The sequence below is a fragment of the Microcaecilia unicolor genome, chromosome 6 (genome assembly GCF_901765095.1).
Source record: "Microcaecilia unicolor chromosome 6, aMicUni1.1, whole genome shotgun sequence".
In the NCBI taxonomy this organism is placed as follows: Eukaryota; Metazoa; Chordata; class Amphibia; order Gymnophiona; family Siphonopidae; genus Microcaecilia; species Microcaecilia unicolor.
The window spans coordinates 55717699-55732591 of NC_044036.1; the positions used below are offsets into that span (position 1 = coordinate 55717699).

General features: G+C 43.8%; 1 protein-coding gene across 1 annotated transcript in view; it reads right to left on the minus strand.

Annotated features, from left to right (window-relative positions):
• LOC115472920 (vitellogenin-1-like) overlaps positions 1–14893 on the minus strand; it is a 124528-nt gene that overhangs the window by 11259 nt on the left and 98376 nt on the right. The window contains exons 27-31 of the mRNA XM_030207443.1: positions 13444–13633; positions 10177–10274; positions 9809–9903; positions 7602–7764; positions 2663–2821 (exon numbers count right to left, since the gene is read on the minus strand). Of these exons, the coding sequence (XP_030063303.1) occupies positions 2663–2821; positions 7602–7764; positions 9809–9903; positions 10177–10274; positions 13444–13633 (705 nt within the window). The remainder of the gene's footprint in view (positions 1–2662; positions 2822–7601; positions 7765–9808; positions 9904–10176; positions 10275–13443; positions 13634–14893) is intronic.

Below are 14893 nucleotides of genomic sequence, written 5' to 3' on the forward strand. Positions count from 1 at the left end.
GGTCCGCCTGCCTGAAGTACACTGCACCCACTACAACTGCTCCAGGGACCTGTATACTGCTGTGATGGACCTGAGTATGGCATTTGAGGCTGGCAAAAAAGTATTTTTAAACTTGTTTTTTATGGTGGGAGGGGTTAGTGACCACTGGGCGAGTAAGGGGAGGTCATCCCCGATTCCCTCTGGTGGTTATCTGGTCAGTTGGGGCACCTTTTTGAGGCTTGGTCATGAAAAAAAATGGACCAAGTAAAGTCGGCCAAGTGCTTGTCAGGGACACCCTTCTTTTTTCTATTATCGGCCAAGGATGACCATCTCCTAATCACGCCCCAGTCCCGCCTTCGCTACCCTGCCGACAGGCCCCCGTGAGCTTTGGTCGTCCCCGCGACGGAAAGCAGTTGAGGGTGTCAAAAAATTGGCTTTTGATTATGCCGATTTGAACGACCTTGTGAGAAGGACACCCATCTCCCGATTTGTGTCGAAGGATGGGTGTCCTTCTCTTTCGAAAATAAGCGTGAAAGCCTTTTAATCTGGCTCTGAATTAGCAGTTACCATGCAGTAAACTCTGCATTAAGGGGGCAATTCTATAAAGCATGGCAAAAATTAAGCACCCAAAATCTGGATACAAGATAGTATTCTATAATGGCATCTGGGCACCCAAATTCTGCTATAAAATAGAGCCTACCTTTGGGCACCAACACTTATACCATGTCAAAGGCAGGTATAAAATCTGGCCCCTAAATGTTGACACATAGGCTCGCAATTTACAGTATTCCATGGGCCCGATATTCAGACCGCGGGAGATATCTAGGCTGTCTCCCGTGGTCGTTGCTAAACCCGGATATTCAATGCCGGTCCATTTCCGGTGACTGGCATTGGATATCCGGTTTAACTTTGGCTGGTCAGATTTTAACTGGCCACGCTGATATTCAGTGCTGGCCGCTTAAAGTGAGACCGGCCAAAGTTATTCCACCTATTGTGGCAGCCAAATATGGCCGCCAAACTAGGTCGCCAGCTATCTGGCACTGAATATCACCAGATAACCGCTTGAATGACGTTTTAGCGGCCATTTTCATTTGAATATCAGGCGGCATATCTTTAGGACCAGATTCAATTATGGCACCTACAAAATTGGAGCTGAAAGAAACACACAGCGCTATTCTATAAACCTTTTCTAAATTTAGGCGCAGTTGACAGAATATGCATAGCGTCCGTTCCCATGACTAAAATTTAGGCGTGACCATTTATGCCAAACAAAAACCTGGTGTAAATGCCGTGCTTAACTTAGGTGTGGATCGGGCATAATCTATAATAGTGCACATAATTTTTAGCAATGCCCATGCCCCTCCCATGTCCGCACTCCCTGATGAGATCCACACATTAGAATTTACATGCACCACTTTAGAGCATACGCTTAGAAAGTTGCACGCCTGAATTCTAATTAGTGTCAATTAGTGCCAATAATTGCTTGTTAGTGGCCAATTATCGACGCTGATTAGCTTGTTAATCAATTAAGTTGCGCATGCAAAATTGACCATGCGGTCAAATTGTGTTTGCAACTTTAATCACCATATATAACATTCAGGGGGTAATGTCTAAGTGTGTGATCCGCTCATGCCCCACCTATATGCATTCCCCCTTTGCAATTGCTTGTCAAAGCACTTAGGAGGTCTTTTATTAAGCTGTGGTAGCATTTTTAGCTCGTGGTAGAAATGAGCTGGTGGTAAATGCCGAGACACCCATAGGAATATAATGGACGTCTTGGCATTTACCACCCGCTAATTTCTACTATGAGCTAAAAATGCTACTGTGGCTCAGTTAAAGACCCCTGTAGATGCTGATTTATAGAATAGCTCCTAGTTGCCTAACTACCCTTACTCCCATTTGGACGCCTAACTGGCACCTAAATTGTGGCACACTATATAGAATAAGAGGTAAGGGCTTACCACGGTTTAGTAAAAGGGCCCCTAAGAGTACAATTTGCACTTCCCTTTGTGATTATTCATTTGCACCAGAAATTCAGTGGCATTTTAAAACTGTACCCCATAATTTTGCTCCGTTCTAATTTCCTTTACATACATGTTATGACTTGTTCTCTACTTTTGTGAATATTATAAGTATTCTGTTTTTATAACACTTCATGTCACTTCTTTTTAATGTGGATTCCACATTGACTTTTCAAATAATACCCTTAAAAAAAAAAATCTTTATTTATAACCAGTAACAAACATGAACAGCCAGCAATACCTTTCTTTTAAATACCTCAATAATAATGCAGGATATATTAAGAATGGAGCTCTGACTACCTATGGGACCCCTCTACAGAGTAGAGGAAAGAGGCATTTTCTTCCTTCCTTCCTGTGACTGTACCTTGCTTTTCAGTTCCCCTGCCCCAGCAAATTCCCATTAGTCGAACGCCACACAACCTCACTGCCACCCCCCCCCCGATCTCCTTGTACGAGATTGGTCAGTAGAAATGGATATATCATCAGGAAGCCCAAACAGTTGGTAAAAAAAAAACCCCAAACAAACAAAGCTTCTACTTGCAAAGCTGAATCCCCATTTCCAGTCAGCTTGGGTTGATTGGACCTGAACCAAAAGTGGAAGTGTCTAGTCCACCACAGGCCCTCCGTGCCTCTGCCCCTACTTATTACCTACTATAATTTACCTGTTGGGAAACAATGAAATCCAGCCTTGACTAAGGTTGTTTCTGTTGGTGTGCAACCTTTCAGACACTGTAAGACTGGATCAGTAGAGTAGCAGGTAGACTCCTCTCCATTAGAAATTTGTTTCTCCAACTTCACAAATCGGCGGTTTAAATTGCATTCTGCAGAAAAAATGATGAAGATATCACAAACAATCTCAACATAGCTTTGCAATGAAAATTCAGAATTTAATTTATAACCTGCATGATATATTTAATTAAATTCCTTCTTGGACATAGGGACCACGATGAGGAGCGGCCTAGTGGTTAGGGTGGTGGACTTTGGTCCTGGGGAACTGAGGAACTGAGTTCAATTCCCACTTCAGGCACAGGCAGCTCCTTGTGACTCTGGGCAAGTCACTTAACCCTCCATTGCCCCATGTAAGCCGCATTGAGCCTGCCATGAGTGGGAAAGCGCGGGGTACAAATGTAACAAAAAAACCCAAAAACTGATGAAGTTGGCAGGAATAAGAAAAAAGGGGCAAGGAAAAGAAAGGGGAGTCCTTGACAGAACCTCCTAGTTCACTATGCACTAACCACAAGCTCAAAAAAGCTATGGAAATTACACATCAGGAATGCAGATGCAGCTTCAGTTGGAAAGACACAGAAGCAGACTCAGAGGTATTGCCCTCCGCATGCCTTAAAAATGTAGGGGTCTTTTTACTAAGCTGCGGTAAGCATTAATGCGTGGTTATTGCAGGTTAAAATGCACTACTGAGGGGTGTGCTCAGGCATCCCATGGTAGTTTTTCATGTGCATGCGCCACCCACTTGCTAAAAGTAGTTTTTGTGCCCTGTTTACTAAGCCGTGCTGTAGGCATGTAAACGTTTTAGCGTGCGCTAAAAATTAGCACGCGCTAATGATAGAGACACTGATTATATTCCTTGGGTGTCTCTATCATTAGTGCTCATTAATTTTTAGTGCATGCTAAAAGGTTTGCGTGCCTATAACGCAGCTTAGTAAACAATACCCTGTATCCATCAGGCAGAGACCTATCCCAGTGCCTGTGTTCACACTGGAGTACTTTGTTAAATAGCTGAAATAGCCACTCAAAAAGTGGGTAACTGGAGACAGTGCTAGGTCAGGGTACAGAAACCTAGGCACCTAGCACTGATTTTAAAAAAAAAACCAAACAAACATATAGTAACATAACGTGGTAACATAGTAAATGATGGCAGATAAAGACCTGAACAGTCCATCCAGTCTGCCCAACAAGATAAACTCATTTTACATGGTATGTAGTACTTTATATGTATATCTAGCTTGATTTGTCCCTGCCTTTCTCAGGGCACAGGCCATAGAAGTCCGCCCTGCACCGGTTTTATTCTCCAAATACTGGCGTCGCCACCCATTGTCCGCTAAGATTCCATAGATCTATTCCTTTTAAACAGGATTCCTTTGTGTTTATCCCACGCAGGTTTGAATTCCATTACCGTTTTCATCTCCACCACCTCCCGCGGGAGGGCATTCCACGTATCCACCACCCTCTCCGTGAAAAAATACTTCCTGACATCACTCCTGAGTCTGCCGTCCTGCAACCTCAATTCATGTCCTCTAGCTCTAACACCTTCCCATCTCCGGAAAAGGTTCGTATGCGGATTAATACCTTTCAAATATTTGAACGTCTGCATCATGTCACCACTGTTTCTCCTTTCCTCCAAGGTATACAGTCACCTAACTAGGATCCAAACCAAGCCATTTAGATTTAGATGAACTTTCAGCCACAAACCTAGCTGCTTATGTTTGTTTCAAAGTTCTCTGGATCTTAGATTGCCAAATTCAGGCTGTCTAGGTTTAGGGTTACCATTCGTCCGGATTTTCCCGGACATGTCCTCTTTTTGAGGGCATGTCCTGGGCGTCCGGCGGATTTGCCTGCACCCACGTTTGTCCGGATTTCTGGACAAATGTGGGCGCGGGTGGGCGTGTGGGCGGGCGATCGGCGCCGTGGGTCTGGTCTCCTGTCCCCTCCCCTTCCTTACCATGTTCCCTGGTGGTCTAGTGACGTCTTCGGGGCAGGAAAGAGCCCCCTCTTTCCTGCCTCTTTCCTGCCCGGAGCGCTGCCTCCCCTGTCTATCATCCTTCTCGGTCTGGCTGGGGATTAAAAATGGCCGCCGAGAGTTGAACTCTCGCGAGGCCGCTTCAACCGAGGAGGATGAAGCAGGCAAGGGCAGGCAGCACTCCGGGCAGGAAAGAGAGGGCTCTTTCCTGCCCAGAAGAGAAGATGCTACTAGACCACCAGGGCTAGATAGTAAATGAGGTGGGGATATGTGACGGGGGGGGGAGGGGACTATGTGACGGGGGGCGGGGAATAGGGGCGGAACGAGGACCCGAAGGGGGCGGGGCAGGGCATGAGGCGTGGCGGGGGCAGGGTAGGGGCGTGACATGTGTCCTCTTTTTCAGAGGACACAAAATGGTAACCCTATCTAGGTTAAATGTTCAGCTGTGATTTTAGAAGGCATTTACAGAATATATTTAACATAGTGTTCTGCAGCCCTTATAGAATTCCCCAAGCTATACACACATAAATGTACTGTTACTGATATATGTGCTTTTCTGTGTATAATACTGCATGAAATGGGTAGTACTAGAGTGATAGCTTTTTCCAGAGTCCTGGGGGGAGGGAGGTCCCTGTTAGAGATCTGGAGTACAGAATGATATGGGGGACAAAGTTTGTCCCTGTCCCCATAAGCTTTGTCCCCATTCCTGCCCTGTCCCTGTGAGCGTTGTCCCCTGTCCCCGTCCTGTTCCCGCAAGCTCTGACCCCCCATCTGCACAAGCATAGAGCTTTGCTGGAATCAGTTCCCCCCCCCCCTCCATTAAGAGAAACCTAGGACATTCTAAATAACAAAATAGCATTGGTTTAACTGCTCTCACAGTGTTCTGATCTCGCCGATCTGCAGACTTCAACGTAACTTGCTCGGCCTAAGTTTGATGGGTCTTATCATGCCTGCAGCCACTCCAGACTTCTAAAAAAATCACAAAAGCCACATCTCTCTCCATGATCCTAGAATGTACAAAGATGGACTATCACAGCCTTAACTATTGCCACAAAATAAGGGGGAGGGGAGACGCACATATCAGCACAGTTTAATAAACCTTTAAGTTCTAACTAAGGAATAAAAAAACAGACAGAGGAAAGTGAAGCCCTTATCAGCAATGCAGCAGGCTCCTCTCGCAGCCCTAAAGAGATCAAAAGGTGTTACTTACACTTTCCTACAACCAGCTGACAACGATTCACCAAGGCCGGCTCCATGGCCTTCCTCTTGCCAAGTGCTGCCCTCTCTACTACAGCTTCCTGTTTGCAGGAAGTTGCAGTAGAGAGGGCGGGACTTGACAGGAGGAAAGCCATGGAGCTGGCCCGTGTAAATTGCTGATGCTGTTGGCTGACTGCAGGAAAGTGTAAGTGGTGACACCCGTGGGGAGGATAGGATTTTTTTTTACTGCAGAAACAAATCTTTTTAATGTTCCCATGGGGCGATTTTTTTTATAGTATTGCCTTTACCACAGATTTACCATGGTATATCCACAGTAACTGTGTCAGTCTCTAGGTTGGAGTTGTAGGATATCCTTGGATGGGAGGAAGCCCAGCCCAAGGGGAGTGGTTTGAAATAGAATGCAGAGAAATAGTGCCCTGGCACTGAAAAGTGACAGGGGGATGGAGATAAAGCTAAAGCTATGCCCTTTAGGGAGGTCTTTGGTTGCCTGATGGCACCTACCAAGAGACCAGTAGGAGAAAAGGGGATTCCTAAGTGAGGAGTGTGGTCACTGGCTGTAAAGGAGGGTTGCGGCTCCTGAGAGTGGCAACTGGGAGTTTGAGTGTGCTCTGGGTGGGCAGAGGAGAGACCTAGCCTGGGAGCAGGGGACCGGAGCCATAGAGATCTCATCCTAGAAACAGGGTGGACCAAAGGTAGAGGGTCAGACCAGAGGAGGCTCTGAGCCTGCGGAGATTGGATTTTTGCTGAGAAGAGGAGAACTAGCCACTGAAAATAGCACTGCCTTACAGGATAGGCATGGACAGGAGAAGCTGTAAATATCTGTAAATATAACACCAAGTATCCTGTAAATATAATTCGGGGAAGAAGTGGAAAAGGGATTTTGGAATAACAACAAGGAACACTTTGGATTGATACTTTGCCAGTTGACATTTGCCTATTGCAAGAGTTCAAAAAAAGGGTTTGCACTTGTTTGAGACTTTTTGAGTACTGTCAGGTTTATGGAAGAGAGAGGGAGAGCTGAGGATCCCAACCTCAACTGCATGTGTGCTGGAACTGATGAGTTGGGGGAGATAGGCCTTGAATGTGAAACTGAACTGAGATCTGTTTTGTGGCCCGGGACCAGAGCTAGCCCATGGATGAGACCCGGGTTACATGTAGTATATGTGTAGGTATTTCCCTGGGGCAAAAAGGGAGCGAAGTTGGGGTGGGAGCAACACTTTGGTATGTATCTTAAAAATACATGCACAAGGGCCCAAACTTGTATGAAAATGCTACACAGATGTAACTTTGTGTAGGACCTTTCAGGAGACTATTTTTTACAGGCACAAAGGTTCACCATTAAATAGATATAACATATGCATGTACCTGCTTTCCCAGCCTAGGATCCCTGCTAGAAAATTATTAATGTATGTAGTATTTATTTATTTAAAATGCTAATATCACCTACTGGTCCCCAAAGACCCTCAGTGTGGTATGCAACATGTATAACTCTTGAATGTCATTTTGATCATTCATGGTTTACTTTACGTATGCTGTTGTTATTTAACACAATATAATTTCTGTTATTTGCTTGTCCTATATATTTATTGGTATGCAGACTTCTTCCTCTGTAAATTTCTTGTGGTGTACTTTTACCAATGAATGCTGAGTTTGCTTATTGGGATTTTTACAATTTACATGATCTTCACCTCCAGTGGAGCAGGCACTCCCTGGCAACACCCAGGAATGAACAAAACTGGAACAACTCAGTGCTTTTTCCTGATTCGGCTTTTGGAAATCATTTGTCTTTTGTCCATCATCATTTCCACAAATTCCACAGGTTTTTCCTTTCATCCATGGTGCAGCAGTAACCTAGAAAACCAGAAGGTCACATGCAGTGATTATGAAGGAACAGTATTGAGAAATGGCCTAATGGTTAGTGTAGTGTGTTGCGGACCTGTGGAAGTGGGTTCAGTTCCCACTGCTGCCTGATGGTCTGCAGAGGGTTGAGGCAGAGTCAGGGAGCTGGCACTTAACCAGCCAAATAGGACAGCATAAATATAACTTAACCGGTAAAGGCTAAATATCACACTTAAATGGTCAAATGCCAGCTGTCAGTGGAGGAGTGGCCTAATGGTTAGTTCAGAGGACTTTGATCCCAGCATCCTGAGTTCAATTCCCACTGAAGCTCCTTGTGACCCTGGGTGAGTCATTTAACCCTCCATTGCCTCAGGTAAACCAAGACTGTGAGCCCTCTAGGGACAGAGATAGTTCCTGCTCATAACTGGATTGTAAACCACATTGAACCTGAACTCTCTTTGAGATAATGTGGGATACATATGTCAATAAATAAATACCCAGATATTCAATGCTGGTGCCTGGCATTGAATATTCAGGCATAAGCCAACGTTGATGAAAAAATTGATGACCACAGCAGGCTGAATATTTACCTCAATGAGTCTTGTCTGACAGTTACAACTTGGTCTATAAGCCGCGGAGAAGGGCAGGGGACAAAATTGCCAGGGCCCAGCTTGCAAGGAGGGGCCCAGTGTCCCTTCTTCCTGCCTGCCTGCTTCTGGGTCTGACTGCTCCTGTGTGCCAGGACCTGGATGATTGTATTAACGCGATAACCTGGGTAACCCAGGTTATTGTGTTAATGCAGTCCCAGCACACAGGAGCATGAGACGACAGACCAAGGGAGAAGCAGTCAGACACAGGAAGGAAAGGGGGCAGGCGAGGGCAGTGGCCTGAATGTGGGGGGTGGTCTGAGTGGGGGAGGCATAGGGGGCGGTCGGTGGTCCTGCCCTGGACCCCACTGCATCTCTTGGCGGCCCTGGTCTACAATTACTACTACTACTACTATTTAGCATTTCTATAGCGCTACAAGGCATACGCAGCGCTGCACAAACATAGAAGAAAGACAGTCCCTGCTCAAAGAGCTTACAATCTAATAAAGTGAATTGAGGACTTGAGATTGAGATTGAAATCAATACCAACAGTTCACATGCTGACATGCTGCTTATTGTTATTTTGTGGCATGGTTGACTACAAATGGACGCTCACTACAATATAATTGTGTGACATCAATATTGGACTGTATAACTCCTGATGCAGGCATCACCACCGAAATATGGCCATTTTGAGTCCGATTCCTTGTGCCACTAACACTTGCAGTTGAGTAAGAGTACCTTGTGATTTTTTGTTGGCATCATTAAAACTTTTCAAGAATATAAGGTTCTTTGACTTAGTTTTTCTTTGATATTATTTCCTCACTATTCAGCTCCCCAGAAGGCAATGTGAAGACTTGATATAAAACCATGAACCTTAACTCAGTGAGGCTATTAACAGACATGAAAAGTCAGTGCAAGAGGTTCTATCATGATTATAAACAGGGGACCTAATAATGAACACAATTATAACTTGGCAGGAGAGGCTCTTGGACCCAGGAGCCGATATTTATCAGCACTAAACTGGATTTTGCAGCTGAATATCCACTCTTATAGTGGCACTATCTGGTTAGTGCAGAGCAGTCAGGGGCGGGAGTTACCTGGTTAGTGGCAATTTATAATCTGCTTTACCAGATAAAGTAAGGACAGCAAAATGCCACCTTTCCAGGCAATACTCTGAATATCGCTGGAACTTTTATGAGTCCTGGTACATGGATAGGGGCCAGCACTGAATATCCAGGCACGAATTTGCCCGCGGCAACTTGCGTTTAAAAGATATTGACCACTGCCGGCTCAATATTGCCCAAAGGAGGTTTTTTTCTTTTCTTTTCTGTGTCTCCAACAATCAGCATTTCCTGGTATTGCAATCAGTATTTCTTGGTATTGCAATCAATATTTCTTGGTATTGCAATCAATCTCAGTACAGATATCCTGATGGAATGATTCACTGAGTTTTTAATTTGTGCTACCTTGGCTGTTTCACCATCGAACATTATCCTTGCCAGTCCAAATTCTGGAGCATCAAGGGTAATTGCAGACTCATTCCGGACAATGCATATGTGTTCTATAAACAAGTCAGAATTGGGTTAGCATAATACATTTTACTTCAACTGTATTTTAAAAGGCATGCAATCACAATTGTTTCCAATGCTGTAACAGAGCAATTCTGTAATTATAGCAGTATTTGTATTTTTCTTATGCAATAAAAAATTATAAAAATAAAAAATTGCTTAATATCAAGAACCAGAATATAAATACAATAGTTTGTAAACCTTCCTTCATTGTAAAGATTACATATTGAAGTTCATAAGAGTGTAAATAATATCCCATACTGTACCCTCTTCATTCTCATAGGTTGTATTCTGTAAAAGTATTAGCATTCCATTGAATAGCACATGCAGAGAAGCTGAGGTAGATGGATATATTTTAATCTCACTGTTAAAAAAAATCAGAATAAATGTTATTGAAATGCAAGAAATATTAAAATGTATAAAATATTTTAAATAATAACATATGAAATGAACAAAAGATATGTTTTATAATGTTAGGCAATACTCTGCTGTCTTCAAGAAGCAAGCTTTGCTGATTTAAAGCATGCATGCTTGTAAAACACCTATAAATCTATTCCCTACAGGCTGCTAATGCAATCATATCAACAGCCTTAAATAGATAAAATAAAAACAAATCACAAACATTTATTTCAGATATGCTCATCAAATCTTAAGTTCAGTTCAGCCAATTTTTTTAAAACCATTTAACCGGCCAGGAATGGCTCCTAGCTACTTAAATTGCATTTAGTTGATTATCCGGCAGTACTCAGCAGGAGATAGCCAGCTCTCTCCCACTGAATATTGCCGGTTAATACTTAGCAGACCGGATATATCGCATGATATAACCGGCTATCTGCCGATATTTAGCACATTGCCAGCTAAGTTTGGTAGCCAAATTAGGTCACCAAAATAGCTGGAATACCTTTGGCTGGTTTAAAATTAACTGGCCGGCGCTGAATATCAACTTGGCTGGTTAAATTTAAACTGGCCAGAAACACTCGGATATTCAATGCCAGTCACCGGAAATAGCCTAGTATTGAATATCCAGGCTCAGTGCTGACCACAGGAGGCAGTTTGGCTACCTCCCATAGTCTGAATATCAGCCCCAATATGTGCGCATTCAGTCATGCTTACTGATCATCTATGGGGTATTTCTATAATGAAGGCGCTAATATTTACGCATGGCTCATGTTTAGAATGCTAGCATATACATGTGTATATGTCAGAATTCCGCCTAAATGCTATTCTGTGGGACACACATATCTTGCATATGGCGTAGTTGACAGGTAGGTGGAGTTTGTGCAGAATATGGGCAGATCTTAAATTTAGCAGGAACTAAAACACAGCGGAGACAACCAAGGACCAGTGCGGAGCCAAAATAGTCTCTTAAAAAGTCTTTAATTGTGTACCTCTTCAAGTGAGTGTATGTACGCTAACCCTTATCAATTAAAGGTTTTTACGAGACTATTTTGGCTACGTACTGGTCCTTTGTCATCTTTGCTGTTTTTTGGTTCCTGCTTCCTGACCATTGGAGATTGGTCCTTCTTTTGCTTCTGTTCAGGACTTACATTTATGCATGTATCATGCAGAGCATTGTAAGATACGTGTGTATCAGCTGCACTTAGGCACCATCATTTACACCAGCTCTCTACCTGATGTAAGTGATCATGCTTAAGCACAAATGTGCACAGTTACTGGTTATGCAGTATAAAGGAAAGTAGGGGCCCACTTTCCTTTGTACAATATATTGCTGTCAATTGTCCAGTTACAGAATTGTCCTAAACGAGGGCAATGCTATAACTAAGTGCCTATAAATAGGCACTCTGGTTGGAGCCTATTTTATAAAAGAATGTAGGTATCTACTTTCCATTATAGAATACTATAGACACCTATAACAGTGAAAATATATGCCTGTAAGTTAGAGGCAACCACTTACACTAGCCATAGAGCTTGCATAAATGTACACTCCTGAGATATACGCAGTAAATTATGTAATGGTATCAGTTTATTACTGAAATATGTAGCATATTGCTGGATTATATATACACCAATATATTTGTGTATCTTTTAAAAATATATATTTGACACTGCAGAAGAGAGAATAGGTTCATTTCAAGCCCCTCTCTCTCCATTCCTTTTTCTGGGAACTTCTGATAGCAGGGATAGTTAAGTACAAACACTTAACAAACACAAAAGAGCTTCCTCTGCCCTCCCAGCTAACAAAAGATGGACTAAGGTGGGCACCTGAATAAAACAAAGAACTCAGAGGAAGCATAAACAGGACATTTGCTTGTCAAAGGTATACCTGCCCCTCCCATCAGTTTCCAGACATGTGCAGAAAGGAAGGACTTGTAATGTGTATCTGCCCCAGAGACTGAGCAGGACATCAAAAGAAAATCCAGACTGTAAGTCTCGTGATGTCATAAGACATGAGACCAGGACTCAAGGGTCGTGTGCAGACATGAGACCAAGATACCACAATGCTTTGCAAATGCCCAAGGGTCGTGTGGAAACCAGGACAAAGATCCACATGGCATATCCTCCTGCAGCTTGCAAGATATAAAAGGACAAGCTGTTTCCCAAGAGTCAGATTCTCATCAACTGCCTCCTCCTCTTGGAACCTGCCTCCTCTTGAAACCTGCCTTCTCTTGGGACCTGCTGCTCTCTTTGGGGTCTGCTGATGCCTTGCCCCTCAACATGTGCTCATCAATCAGCTGGACCACAGCATGCTTGTAACAAGGACTTGTAAGTTAACCTACCTGCTACTTTGTTCTATTTTATGCACAGATTACCTGTAAAGATCTCTTAAAACCTACCTCTCGTGTGCAATTGTATATTAAATCAACCTTTTTGAAGCTAAAAATACGGTCTCTTTGTGTTCTGAATATATATATACTTAATTTATTTAATTTATTGCAATTATCACCTTTGGTGATTGGTGGAGAAATTAATATCCTAAAACTTATAAATACAGCACCTGCTCTTAAATTATAAACAGTGGCGAGTTGCTCTAGAGCTATTTTCCCCAAAATAAATCATTTCTTGTAACAATTAAAGTTTTCTATAAATTATGTGCATGAATCCTGCCCATACTGTACACAGACTCCGCCAATGTGTATGCCCACCTGTGAAATATGCATTATATAATATATGTGTGCATTTACAGAATAGCATTCAGGCCAAATTTTGGTGTTTAGACTCTTATGTGCACTTATATTCATTGCATATACCATTATTCTAATGAACTACATGTGTAACTGGTGCATAAGTCTTAGCATGCACCTTTATAGAAGTGTCCTAATAATAACTTTTTGAAAGGTTTGCTGTATCTTAAGACAAGCAGTCATCTTATTATTTACAATTTAAGGCAGTAGACTGTGTATAGACTGCATATGCTACCAAAGATAAGTACATGTATGGAAAAGTCCAACAAACAATATATACTTTGAATATTCTGTCAGTATGAGTGGTATACTACAATAAGCTTAATAAAGGAAGACACCTTTATTGTTTAGGGTAACTTACAGGCTTTTCTTTAGAACAGTTCTACTTACGAAGAGCCCACTTTAACATTAAGCGCAAATGTGGTAGATGCCTGTTCAACTTTTTTCATTGAAACAAGGAATCGCAGGTCATCAGTACAGTCTTGAGTTATGACAGAATAACAATTTGTAGGAACGATTGGGCATTTCATTTTTTGTTTGTCGAATGTCTCTAATCTCCCTTCACTCACAACACATTCAGCTGTATAAGAAAAGAACGTCAGCATTAAAGTGTTGAAATTTTTTTTTACAAAAAGCAAAATGTTAGAACAAATGCTGAATGTATGTGAACCAAATAATCAAAAGAATGGATCTGGGTAAGAGAGGCTCCTGTCCAGCAGGGCCGCCGAGAGGGGGGGGCAGGGGGGACAAAAGTCCCGGGGCCCGTGCCTCCAGGGGGACCCGGCACCGCCGCCGCTTGGCCCGCCCTCCGTCACTCCCAGAACTAACCTTAAGCCTCCTTTCACTTCGCAGCAAGCAGCAGCAGGTCAGGCCACTCCTTCCTTCCATGTCCCGCCCTCGCCTGATGTAACGTCCGCGAGGGCGGGGCATGGAAGGAAGGAGGAGAGGTCTGCCCTGCCGCTGCTTGCTGCGAAGTGAAAGGAGGCTTAAGGTTAGTTCCGAGGGCCCGGCCCGATAGCGGGTGGAGGGGGGCCCGCTGACTTCGGGTGGGTGGGTGGGTGGCGGGGGGGCCTGGCGATCTCGGGTGGGCGGCGACCTCGGGTGGGGGGGCCTGGGGGGCCTGGGGGCGGCCTTGTCCCGGGCCCGGCTCCGGCTCTCGGCGTCCCTGCTGTCCAGTTAAGTCACACTGAGGAGGGGATATTCAGTGGCTCTTAACCAAGCAGTGCTGCTGAATATATCTTCTGGCCGCTGCAACACTCTCTGGCAAAGACAGGGTGGTCCAGGAGTAGAGTCAGGATGGTCTGAGAAGAAATGTGGGCACCGGCATTATTCACTTCTGGTGCCCACATAGCTAACCGTGCAAGTGGGACCACTTAAATAGCTACCCTAACTTTGCCCAATTAATGAAGCAGGTACAGCACTGAATGTCGGCCAAAACCGCATCACAGGTATTGACACTGACCCAGTGATTCAATAATGATGCCCGGACATGTCCTGACTTTGAATATCTGGGAATAACTTAGCCGGTGGCAATCAGCATTTACAAAAAATGCTCAATGCAGCTGGCTGAATGTTGACAAGCAGTGGCAAAACTTAACACATGGCAACCGAGTGTGGTCAACATCTATCCATAGAATTACTTCACAGGGCAAAACAGTACCCTCCCAGGTCCCTGGCAGCCCCCTGCATTTCTTCAGGGCCCTCCACCCCCAACAGCTTTCTCAGCTGTTACTGGTTTCCTTATGTGGGGGGGGGGGAGGAGTGATCACTAGATATTCCTGACCTATTGCCAGCCCAGGTTCAAAATGTTACTTCTGACTCATAGAGGCATATTTTCAAA